This window comes from Chiloscyllium punctatum, chromosome 11, assembly GCF_047496795.1.
Source record: "Chiloscyllium punctatum isolate Juve2018m chromosome 11, sChiPun1.3, whole genome shotgun sequence".
Classification (NCBI taxonomy): Eukaryota; Metazoa; Chordata; class Chondrichthyes; order Orectolobiformes; family Hemiscylliidae; genus Chiloscyllium; species Chiloscyllium punctatum.
In genome coordinates, this window is record NC_092749.1 from 109,707,596 (window position 1) to 109,720,526 (window position 12,931).

Below are 12,931 nucleotides of genomic sequence, written 5' to 3' on the forward strand. Positions count from 1 at the left end.
CTGTATCATTGTGCTTGATTCAAACGTTGCTAAAGGCAGTGAAGAGGGCAGGCGGAAGAGGCAGTCGTATGCACACTTGAGCACGTAGGCAAATCCACATATGCATTCGGACTTGCGTGCATATGTAGACACACTGCAGATTCATTCTATGATTCCAGATTGTTATTTTACACCTCATCCAATTCTCATCATTGTCCTCTCAGATTCATACTACCTCGACCACACCCCTCTAACCCATCTCAGTTGTCTTGGTCACTCCAATCTTCAAAAGTTTACATAAAGGCAACTTTTGGGATTGCAATGGCTCCAAATGAATGTTTTTTCTCAGTGAGTTGTCCAGGAACACCTAGATATTATTCTTATTTCGCAGTTTCGTTTCAGAGAAGCCAAAGAACCCATACCTCACCCTCTGTAACTTTGCCTGACTCCATCCCACCTCAACTTTTTTTATTCATTCACAGCATATGGGTATTGCTGGTTCGGCCAGCATCTTTCGCCCATTCCTAATTGCTCCTGGGGGAGATGGTGGTAAGTGGCCTCCTTGAATTGCTGTGGGGTGTGAGCGTACACACAGTGCTGCTTGGAAGGGGGTTTTGGGATTTTTACTCAATGACAATAAAGGAATGTTGCTGTTTTCCCAAGTCAGGATGATGAGTGGTTTAAAGGGGAATTTACAGGTGGTGGTGTTCCAATGCATCTTTTGCTCTTGAACAACTAGATGGCATCTGCTGCTGAAACCCTCATTACTGTTTTTGTTTGCCCAGACAGTCAAGTCTGGAGATGTCTTGAACGTACTATTGTCTCGTAAATAGGATGTCTGCTTGGCAGGGGCATGGAGGTGGAAGAGATGTGATACGAGATTCCTCCGCTGGAGAGGAAACATGGCAGGTGTCAGTTTTGGGTGAGGACAGCATCGGAGTCACCTGTGATGGAAATAGGAGGTGACCATTCAACCCCAGTAACTGGTTGCAATATTCAGTGAGAGAGTGCGTAACCAATTTCTTAGCTCTAGCCACCTGCTTTAGTAGCATCTTCCTTTATAACTTTATCCAGTGAAATTGTATTGACCTTGGTTTTGAAAATGTTAATTGAGTCGGCATCTACTGATTTTTGTACAGGATAGATCCATGTTTCTTTGCTTGAAGTATTTCCTAACTTATGTCCTTTTGGGCCTGCCTCTGATTTTAAAATTATATTCCCTTAAAACCTGTACCAGCAGAGAATGTGACTCTTTGTTAATCCTATCAATTCTTTTAAAAGTTGTGGATAAACCCCATACATTTGCTCCTTATCATTTTATATTCCAAGGAATGCAAGACTGGCGTATGTAATTAGCCTTTAATCTGATATCTCCTGTAGTTAAATACTGCTTATCCACCCCCATGTATAGCGTCAGAGTGGCACCAAAGTACAGACTCTAACTTTGAATGAACAGATACAGGTTCAACAAGCCATTCAGTCTGAAAGTATCCAACCCCCGAACATGTTAGAAATACTCAGATTGTGCAGCACAGTGGCGAGAGTGAAACAGAATTAACTTTTTAGCTCAATGACCTTTCATCATAACATCAGAATTTTAGTAATATGAGGGTATGAGGGTATAAGACTAAAAGCAGAAGTAGACCATTCAGCCCAGTGAGTTTGCTCTGCCATTCAGTGAGATCAAGGGTGATCTGATGATCCTCAATGCCATTTATTGCCTTTTCTTTCAGGAGACCTAGTTACAGTGGTGATATGCTCTTTTACCTGTATGTTGTAGTAATCTGGAGTTATGGGTCATGATGAGGTAGAGGCTCCAATGTTCTTTCCTTAACATGGCTGACCAGTCTTTCCCTCTCTTAGCAGCTGCAATTGACATGTGTTGGAAGGGTTTGCAAGTTGACACTCAACCTGTTTAGCCATGTCACTAGCACACCATGCTTGGCTATCAAGTCCTTAAATTCGAAGTTTCTGGCTAAGGCAAGGATCTGTCAAATGTGTCACAGAGACCTCCAGTTGGTAATGTAATAGGTTTGAATTAAGTGAGAAGTAGTGGACAGGAGTGATTTAAAGGACAAAAAGAGAAGTTGGTGCAAAGCCATAGAGCTGGAAATAGACCCTTCAGTCTAACTCATCCATACAGACTAAACTGATCTTGTCCCATTTTCCAGCATTCGGCCTTAATCCCTCTAAACCTTTCCTAATCACCAACCCATCCAATACTTTTTAAGTGTTCTTATTTGCCTCAACCACATCCTTTGGCAGCTCGTTCCATTCACGCATACCCCTCAGGTCCCTTTTTAAATACTTTCCTTCTCACCTTTAAGTTAAAAATCACACAACACCAGGTTATAGTCCAACAGGTTTAATTGGAAGCACACTAACTTTCGGAGCACTGTTCCTTCATCAGGTGATTGTGGAGGACACAATTGTAAGACACAGAATTTATAGCAAAAGTTTACAGTGTGATGTAACTGAAATTATACATTGAAAAATACCTTGATTGTCTGTTGAGTCTTTCATCTGTTCGAATCCCATGATGGTTTCACTTCTTTCATGTCTAAATCACAAAATGTTTTTTAAAAGTTGCATTCTCAGGTTAACTGTAATAATTGGTGTTAGCTAGACAATATGTTGAAGGTGTTAGTCCCCTGTGTTCTCTGTCTGTGCTATAATGTTTAGACTGATTCTAATCTTAAAAAGTGAGATAAGAGTCTTACATAAATTCGTGCAGTTTTTGAGCAAAGTACAATCTAACTCTGCAAGTACAAATTCACCCCACAAAATATGTAAATATGTGTGCATGTGGGTCTTTGTGTCTGTCTGTGTGTGTCTGTCTGGGGTTGGGGGGTTGACAGTGAGTGTGAATGTACGTGTGTGTTTGTGTTTGTGAGTGTAGAGTGTCTTAAATCTGTGAGGGGGTGCGTGTGGGTGTGTATGTTTGGGGTGTGGGGGATTGTGAGAGAATGTGTATGTGTGTGTGCGTGAGTGTAGAATGGTCTAAGTCTCTGAGAGGATGCATGTGTGTGTGTGTCTGTAAGGATATGTATGCTGACTGGTTTTGGACACCCCTATCCTGGGGAAAAAGACCTTGGCTATTCACCCTATCCATGTCCCTCATGATTTTATAGACCTATACAAGTTCGCACCTCAGCCTTCATCAGTCCGGTGGTGGGGGCGGGGGTGACTCCAGCCTATATCAAGGAGATCACAATTAGAGTCAGAGATGTACAGCATGGAAACAGACCTTTCAGTCCAACTTACCCATGCCGACCAGATATCCCAACCCAATCTCGTCCCACCTGCCAGCACCCGGCCCATATCCCTGCAAACCCTTCCTATTCATATACCCATCCAAATGCCTTTTAAATGTTGCAATTGTACCAGACTCCTCCACATCCTCTGGCAGCTCATTCCATGCACATACCACCCTCTGCATGAAAAAGTTGCCCCTTAGGTCTCTTTTATATCTTTCCCTTCTCGCCTTAAACCTATGCCCTCTAGTTCTAGACTCCCCGACCCCAGGGAAAAGACTTTGTCTATTTATCCTATCCATGCCCCTCATAATTTTGTAAACCTCTATACGGTCACCCCTCAGCCTCCCATGCTCCAGGGAAAACAGCCCTAGCCTCTTCAGCCTCTTCCTAGAGCTCAAATCCTCCAACCCTGGCAATATCCTTGTAAATCTTTTCTGAACCCTTTCAAGTTTCACAACATCTTTCCGGTAGGAAGGAGACCAGAATTGCACGCAATATTCCAACAGTGGCCTAACCAATGTCCTGTGCAGCCGCAACATGACATCCCAACTCCTGTACTCAATACCTGATCAATAAAGGAAAGCATACCAAACGCCGCTTTCATTATCCTATCTACCTGTGACTCCACTTTCAAGGAGCTACGAACCTGCACTCCAAGGTCTCTTTGTTCAGCAACACTCCCTAGGACCTTACCATTAAGTGTATAAGTCCTGCTAAGATTTGCTTTCCCAAAATGCAGCACCTCGTATTTATCTGAATTAAACTCCATCTGCCACCTCTCAGCCCATCTGTTCCAGATCCTGTTGTAATCTGAGGTAACCCTCTTCGCTGTCCACTACACCTCCAATTTTAGTGTCATCTGCAGACTTACTAAATGTACCTCTTATGCTTGTGTCCAAATCATTGATGTAAATGATAAAAAGTAGTGGACCCAGCACCGATCCTTGTGGCACTCCACTGGTTACAGGCCTCCAGTCTCAAAAACACCCCTCCACCACCACCCTGTCTTCTACCTTTGAGCCAGTTCTGTATTGAAATGGCTAGTTGTTCCTGTATTCCATGAGATCGAACCTTGCTAATCAGACTCCCATGGGGAACCTTGTCGAACGCCTTACTGAAGTCCATATCGATCACATTTACTTCTCTGCCCTCATCAATCCTCTTTGTTACTTCAAAAAACTCAATCAAGTTTGTGAGACATGATTTCCCATGCACAAAGCCATGTTGACTATCCCTAATCAGTCTTTGCCTTTCCAAATACACGTACATCCTGTCCCTCAGGATTCCCTCCAACAACTTGCCCACCACTGAGGTCAGGCTCACTGGTCTATAATTCCCTGGCTTGTCTTTACCGCCCTTCGTAAACAGTGGCACCACGTTTGCCAACCTCCAGTCTTTCGGCACCTCACCTGTGACTATCGATGATACAAATATCTCAGCAAGAGGCCCAGCAATCACTTCTCTAGTTTCCCAGAGAGTTCTCTGGTACACTTGATCAGGTCCTGGGGATTTATCCACCTTTAACCGTTTCAAGACATCCAGCACTTCCTCCTCTGTAATCTGGACATTTTGCAAGATGTCACCAACTGTTTCCCTACAGTCTATATCTTCCATATCCTTTTCCACAGTAAATACTGATGCAAAATATTCATTTAGTATCTCCCCCATTTTCTGTGGCTCCACACAAAGGCCGCCTTGCTGATCTTTGAGGGGCCCTATTCTCTCCCTAGTTACCCTTTTGTTCTTAATATATTTGTAAAAACCCTTTGGATTCTCCTTACTTCTATTTGCCAAAGCTATCTCGTGTCCCCTTTTTGCCCTCCTGATTTTCCTCAAGTATACTCCTACTGCCTTTATACTCTTCTAAGGATTCACTCGATCTATCCTGTCTATACCGGACATATGCTTCCTTCATTTTCTTAACCAAACCCTCAATTTCTTTAGTCATCCAGCATTCCCTATACCTACCAGCCTTCTCTTTCACCCTGACAGGAATATGCTTTCTCTGGATTCTTGTTATCTCATTTCTGAAGGCTTCCCATTTTCCACCGTCCCTTTACCTGTGAACATCTGCCCCCAATCAGCTTTTGAAAGTTCTTGCCTAATACCGTCAAAATTGGCTTTTCTCCAATTTAGAACTTCAACTTTTAGATCTGGTCTATCCTTTTCCATCACTGATTTAATCGTAATAGAATTATGGTCACTGGCCCTAAAGTGCTCCCCCACAGACACCTCCGTCACCTGCCCTGCCTTATTTCCCAAGAGTAGGTCAAGTTTTGCACCTTCTCTAGTAGGTACATCCACGTACTGAAACAGAAAATTGTCTTGTACGCACTTAAGAAATTCCTCTCCATCTAAAACTTTAACACTATGGCAGTCCCAGTCGATGTTTGGAAAGTTAAAACCCCAGTTTTCTGACATCTTTTATTATGTTTCTTTTGGTCCCTTACTCTCTGTTCTCCTTTTGGCTCAAAGCATCATGTCTTTAACCTTTTGATCTGTCCGGCTTTCCACCCAGTTACAGAATTTCCCTCGTATTCTTCGCTCTCCTCCTCTCTTCCCCTGCTTCTGTACTTAGCTAGAGACATGTTACAAGTTTTAACTTTTTCCAGTTTTAACGAAAGGTTTGAACCGTCAGCCCCATTTCTCTCTACATCTGGTTGCCTGATTTGCCAAGGGTTTTCCGTTTCTGTTTCAGGGTTTCAGGCATCTCGTGATATCTTTGGCTGTGGTCAAACTGGTTAACTCCCTTTCAAAACTGTAAACCTAATACAAGGTGGGATTGTTTCCAAGTCACCCTGTTTTTAACGGTAAAGATTCCACTGCTGGTTTTGCAGCTGCAGTTAGGAGATCTTGGTGTATCCAAGAAAATAGAATTAATGACCAAAACAGAACATTGTTTGAAAACCTGAATGCAATCCTGGCACCTGTTGGTTAAACAAAAAACACAGCAGGCATGGAATGTAGAGTGTGTTTGGGTCAACTTTAAATCTGAATTGCAGAATTTTAGTCTCAAAATAGTGATATAAGGGGGAAAAGATATTGTGCATCAAGCTGTTCTGGTCGGGAGCACACTGCTTGGAGGGCAGTCAAAGCAGTTTGAGTAGAAGGTCTAAAGGAAGGAATTGAATAAATGCACTACTGGCAAAGAGGAAAAAAAAAGCAATGAGGAAGGAGGAGGGAATAGAATTAACTTAATTGCTGTTCTGAGACCCAATGTAGGCATGATGGTCCAAATCATTGGATAATACAACAAAAGCAAAGACTGTTTGGCCCATCAAATCTGCAACGTCTCTTATAGGAGCAATTATATATAGATCACCTGGCATTTGTATTCTGTGCCTCTATTTTTACAACCCTGGCTCCCAATTGCAGTGAATGCTAGATAATTTATGAACACATCCTGCCTGCACCATTCCCCACCCTCATCACTGTCACCCTTTTACGACTGTTAACTTTAGTCTGCCTGTATTGTTTGTACCAAAATTGGACACCCCAGACTATTATGTTGAACTACTTCTGCCATTTGTCCACCAAGGCATCAATTTATTCACTTCCTCTTAAAGTCTATTTCTATCCTCCTTGCCGCACTTTGTTTTGTGGTCTCCTTCTGTGCTTTTTTAAAATTCTGTGATGTGTGGGTGCAATTTTTACCCAACAGTAGTAATTTTCCACTTTTACAACTAAGACTGGACAAGGGCATATAAGGTGGTGACTAACACACCATCCCCACTGCTGAGATAACTTGACCTATCACCAACAATTTGTTCATTAAGAGATGAAGTGAGGATGAGTTTCTTGGCCTTTCACAGGCCTCCATACTGGCAGCCCTGGTTGCCAGATACTGCTGGCCGATCAGAGGCTGGCTGCTCCTGGATTCTAAATGCCATTGCTCGGGGCCTACTCCTTGCGAGATCCCATGGCAAGAAAGTAAATTATTTATTTTTCTTATTGATGAGGTCATGAAGTGAGTAGGGTATTGGACACAAGACCTAGAGGATAGCTTTCCTTGGGTGCCTGTTGCCATCCATCCTTGCTATTTTATTTCCCCTGAGTGATATAGTTGGAGGGTCCTCTCAGAAACTCTCAGGTTGCCCTGGTTTCAGCAGTTGGGAAATTAACCAACTATTTTAAGCCCCAGGGATGCAGGTGATATTGGGAGGTGGTGAACTGAGACCCGCAGGTTATTAATTGATCTTTTAAGGGCTCTTAATTGCTAGCGAGACAAGAGAGTCCCTAATGGACCTACTCACTCAGAACTCAGTTGCTAAGACATCTTGTAACATCTGTGAAGAGAATTCAGAGTTACCATTTTGGATCTAGTGACTTTTTGTCAGAACTTCAGAACTCAGTTTTGAGGAAGGGTCACTGGACCCAAAACAGTAACTTTGGTTTCGCTGCCAGACCTGGTAGGCTTTTCCTGCAACTTGTATTTTTGTTTCTGATTTACGGTATCTGCAGTTCTTTCAGTTTTTATTTTGATGAGCCATCTTTACAGGGCCGATTCATCAATTATTTCCCTGTTTACTACACTTCAGAGAGGGCAAAATTTCACCCAGTGTGTAGAAGGCAAGTGAAACGTTTAAAATATTTGCTGTAGAGTTCCCAGAAGGCATCATTCAGTTCAACATGTTTGTAGACTGGAAGTTAGAAAGTATTACTGAAATATCATTTTAATAATACTTGAGATAAAGCTTTCGTTTCAGGGTGACTTGGATGAGATTTTCCTGTTGCATCAAACTGTAACAAGGCACTAATTGAGAAGCATCAGAATCTTGAATTGAAACCCCTCTTTATGTTCCAACCCAATTTTACTTGGCTTGATTACACACTGGTGTTTACTGAGCTGCTCGTTGCTGAAATTTTAAAACATAATCTCTTAAAAACATTTCAATGCAGAATTATTTTGTCTCATCTCTATCTCTGTAACCTGCCCTCCCCAAAACTCTGCAATCTTCCAGGAATTCTGTACTTGGCCCTGAAATCCTCTGGAATGTCAACCCTCCTCTAATGCAGGCCTTTTAAACATTTCTCCCCCAGCTCGTGCAATGGTTTGAATTGCATATTCCAGGGTTGCTACCTTTTGCTGCTTGTTGTAACGAACAGACTCTGAATGGCATTCACTTCAGTCCTAAGCAGGAAGTGATCTTTTGATTAATAAATTTAATTCAGTAGAATTTAATTTAGGCCCTTGTAGGAACAAAATTAAGCAAGATTATATCATGATGATAATCACCAATTCATAGTTTCATCTCCTGGGAGTTGGATTTTCTTGCTGAGGGGTGTTTTTTATTCCTGAGGATTTTGCTTCATTGTCTCCAGGTCCAGTCACAATTTTGAGTAAATCCATACAGCAAGTAGTTTTGTAATTTGCTGCATAGTTTGTCAAATCCTGCCACACATGCACCATCACCAAGGCCTCTCACTACTCTTTCTCTCCAACCCCCCACCCTCAAATCCTTGGCATATCTGCTCTGAAATCATCTTCCTTACTTTGTTTACCTCCAGACTTTGCTATTCCGGCACTCCCACATTCCATCCTCTGTATCTTGAGCCCATCCAAACTCTGGTTGTGCTCTGTTCACAGCAGCATTCATTCACCCATCGCACTTGTCCTCGCAGATTGCATCGACTGAATGCCTCAGTTTTAACATTCTCATTCTTCTTTCAAATGCCTCTATGATCTTGCCCCTCCCCCTCTCTATGTAGTCTCTTTTAATCCCTAAAGCCTCCAAGATCTCTGCTGTTCTCCAATGTCCCTGGATTTTACTGCTCCATTGTTGACTGCTTTGGCTACAAGCTGTGGAATTTTCTCCTGAACTCTAACCCTATCCTCTTTTTTTTGTTTAATTGCACGTTACAACTTGACTGTCAAAGTTTTGGTCATCTGACTAGCTGGCGACTGAAGTGATGCAGGATGGTGCCAGTGGTGCCTGTTTAATGCCCATTATGGCTGTACTAGCTGATAGTACCCTACCTTCCCACTCATGTATGGCACTCAAGTTATATATAACTAATTTTCTGTCTCTAATGGGGAAAGAGGCGTATGGTCTTTCATCAACTGCATCCAAGATGCTGTTTGGACTGGAGAGCATGTCTTATGAAGAAAGATTGAGGGAGCTAGGGTTTTTCTCATTGGAGCGAAGAAAGATGAGAGGTGGCTTGATAGAGGTGTACAAGATGATCAGAGGCATCGATAAATAGTCAGAGACTTTTTTTGCCAGGACAGAAATGGCTGTCACGAGGGAGGATAATTTTAAGGTGATTGGAGGAAGGTTTAGGGGAGATGTCAGAGGGCGGCTCTTTCCACAGAGTGGTGGGTGTGTGGAATGCACTGCCAGCAGTGGTAGTAGAGTCAGATACATTAGGGACATTTAAGCAACTCTTGGATAGGCACATGGACAATAGTAAAATGAATGGTGTGTAGGTAGGTATGATCTTAGAGTAGGATAAAAGGCCGGCACAACATCGAAGGTCAAAGGGCCTATACTGTACTTTGCTGTACTGTTCTATGTTCTAATTACCTAATGTTGCAAATTTTACCATTTGATATTTCACAATGCAGGATTTTGTGCCACTTTACCAAGACTTTGAACATTTCTACAAACGAAATCTGTACATGAGGGTTCGTGACAACTGGAACCGCCCAATCTGCAGTGTGCCCGGACCTACTTTCGACTTAGTGGAGCGGGTCTCTGATGACTACAATTGGACTTTCAGGTATAATGGGAAACTGGACTCGGTCTTCCAAACCTTATGCAACCAAAGATTGCAACTTTCTCAGCTCTGAGTCAGGTGTTGTGAAGTCAAATTTTGTTTCTCTTCATTCACACTTTGGGATGTGTGTGTTGCTGACAATGCCTGTATTTATTGCCCATCCCTAAATGCCCCTGAACAGAGTAGCTGTCCCGGTCATTTCAGAAGACAATTAAGCATCAATCTGTGGATGTGGAATTACATGTAGGATTGACGAGGTAAACAAATTCCCTTCCCTAAAGGCTTTCATAGTAGTAGATGGATTCCAGTTCCAAATGTACACATTGAATCTAAATTCCCTCAGCTGCTGAGGTGGGATTTGAACCTGTGCCCCCAGAGCATTAGTCTAGGCCTTTGGCTCACTCCTGAAATAAATCCCACTGCAGAATCTTTAGTGAAAAAATTGAAGCTGACACTGCAGTTTGGCACTGAGGGAGTGCTGCACTGGCAGAAGTGCTCTTTCATGATACAAAACTAAACCCAAGGTCCCGCCTAATACCTTCATTGGATGTGAATGATTCCACTGTGAGCATCTAGAAAAACAGCAGTTCTCCCTAATGTTCAAATCAATACACATTCCCCAAATAACAATGCCAGAACAGATCATTTGTGAATGTTAGAAAATTCCACTGGATAAATCTTCACAAAGGTTCCTGTCTGACCATTTGCTTTTAGAAGGGGATGATTCTGTTTATGAGGGATGTGCTGCTCTTATTATTATTTTAGATTGACAAAAAATGTAAATTGTTTCATAAGTGTGAGATACCTCAAAGGACTGTTTTATTAAAGGAAAATGTTTAACATGTGATGCTAGTGCACTCAGAAGTCCCTGGAGCAGCACTTCCCAAACCATTGTCCAGTATACCCTATTTTATCATTTGAAAATTACCATGACCTCTAGAATCATAGAATCCCGACAGTGCGGAAGGAGGCCTATCGGCTGATCAAGTCCACACAACCCTACAAAGAGCACCCCATCCAGACCTATCCCCATAACATCACATTTACCCTGACTAATCCAACTAGCCTGCACATCCCTGGACACTAAACAATTTAGCATGCCCAATCCACCTCACCCTGCACATTTTTGAACTGGAGGAGGAAACCGGAGCACCCAGAGAAAACCCACGTAGGCACTGGGAAAACATGCAAACTGTACACAGACAATCACCCAAAGTTAGAATCAAACCCAGATCCCTGTCACTGAGGTGCAGCAGTGCTAAACACTGAGCCACCATGTGGCCCAATGTCATCAAAGCAAAACGCCAATACAGAATAGCAGTAATATTCAGCATGTAATTATTAGAGTTTTACAGATCAGTGTAATATATAAATTTGAAAGTCTGCATTTTTAAAGTACTTTATAAAAATGTTATTATTTTGGGTATTTATTTGTACATTAATTCAGCTGAGCTGTCTCATTCATAGACCTTGATCAAGAAGCAGTGGAGAGATATGTTAAAGGTCTTGATGCGATAAATGTTGGCCCAGGTTGTTCTGCAGCATTATGTTGATAGGACTGGGCCTGAAAAGGCCACAACTTGGCAGTGGCGACATCACTGTTGGTTCATGGCCAGGCATAGCAAAGCAGCCATGGGCAGGTGACCATGTCCCATAGAGAGAGCCTTAAAGACTAACAAGGCAAAGGCTAGGCCAAATGTCTCCAAAGTTTTGGTGTCGAAACAAGGTATAGTCTCGGTGGATATGGAGTTGCAAATGGAACCAAAAGAGCATTCCAACATTTTGATTTTGAATTGAGAGGAGACTCACTTGTGTCAGCACAGACTAGATGGGGCCAAATTGTTCTGTATGTTCTCTGAGAAGAAAGAGTTTGTGGAGATGTGGTTCTAAGTGGGAAAGCAAAAATAGGCAGGGGGAGATAAAAGCAAGCATGATGAAGAAATAGTGAAGGTGAAAATTTCTGAAATTAAAGTGGGTTTAGTTGTATAGTAGATATCCTCTCCATAGACCTTTTCTGAAAAGTAACTCCCTTTTCTGATGCCAACAACCTGTTATGTACTTGACCAGTGGTGTGTAGATTAACGTTGGGTTTTGAACAATAATCCCAACATCAGCTCTCCCATTTCTCTGCTCTGAGGGAACATTGCCAACTGCCCCCACCAAGGTTTGCAGCCTTATGTCACCTGTGTTCTCCTCCCCACTGCCCATTTGGAAGATTTCCTGGAATCAATGGATCCAAGTAACTAGAGGAGCAATCCTGGATGTGAGTGACTTTGAGACTATTGGACTATGGTAGGAATAACAGCTATTCTCGATACCACTGCCAGGAACATTCCCAGAATTCTATGAACAGAATTTCTACAGAAAACTGGTTAATATATCCCCCTCATTCTAGCTCAAGCCCAACCTTACACCCAACTGAAATCCGTTGACTCAGCAGAGACTGGGAGTGGCACCTGGTCTGTGTGACTGATAAAATGCACCCAATTTCCAATACAGCAATAAACCAATCAATCCATTTGGTTATCCTGGTGGTTTATGTCCGCATAAGCATCGTCCTATCCTGCATCATCTTTCCTTACATGCATTTCTGAGAGTACAGCCCTCCTTCAGTGCTGCTGAGGGTATTGCCCTGAAATCTATGCACAAGTGCCTGAGGTGGGACTTCTGGCCTTCTGATTCAGAGGCAAGTATGCTTCCTATTGAGCCCCAAGTTTTCAACAGGGTAGTGCTTCCCAAGCGTCTTCCTGCTGTGACCAACATTGAAGCTTGAAAACTGTCACGATTCCTTAAGTGAGAGTGTAGAATTGTTACAGTGCCAAAGGAGGCCATTTGGCCATCGTGTTTACACTTGGTTCTCTGAAATTCTGTCATTCACAGTATCAGTCACTCATCTTTTCCCCGTAATCCTGCATGTTTCTGTAAAAACTGAGAGCCAGGTGGGAAGAAGACCTAGAGAATGAAGAGGTGGTGCTGTA

General features: G+C 42.6%; 1 protein-coding gene across 1 annotated transcript in view; it reads left to right on the forward strand.

The window, feature by feature from the left end:
* Positions 1–12,931, forward strand: part of sptlc3 (serine palmitoyltransferase, long chain base subunit 3) — a 121,484-nt gene that overhangs the window by 29,909 nt on the left and 78,644 nt on the right. Inside the window, exon 3 of the mRNA XM_072581512.1 lies at positions 9,802–9,956. Within this exon, the coding sequence (XP_072437613.1) occupies positions 9,802–9,956 (155 nt within the window). The remainder of the gene's footprint in view (positions 1–9,801; positions 9,957–12,931) is intronic.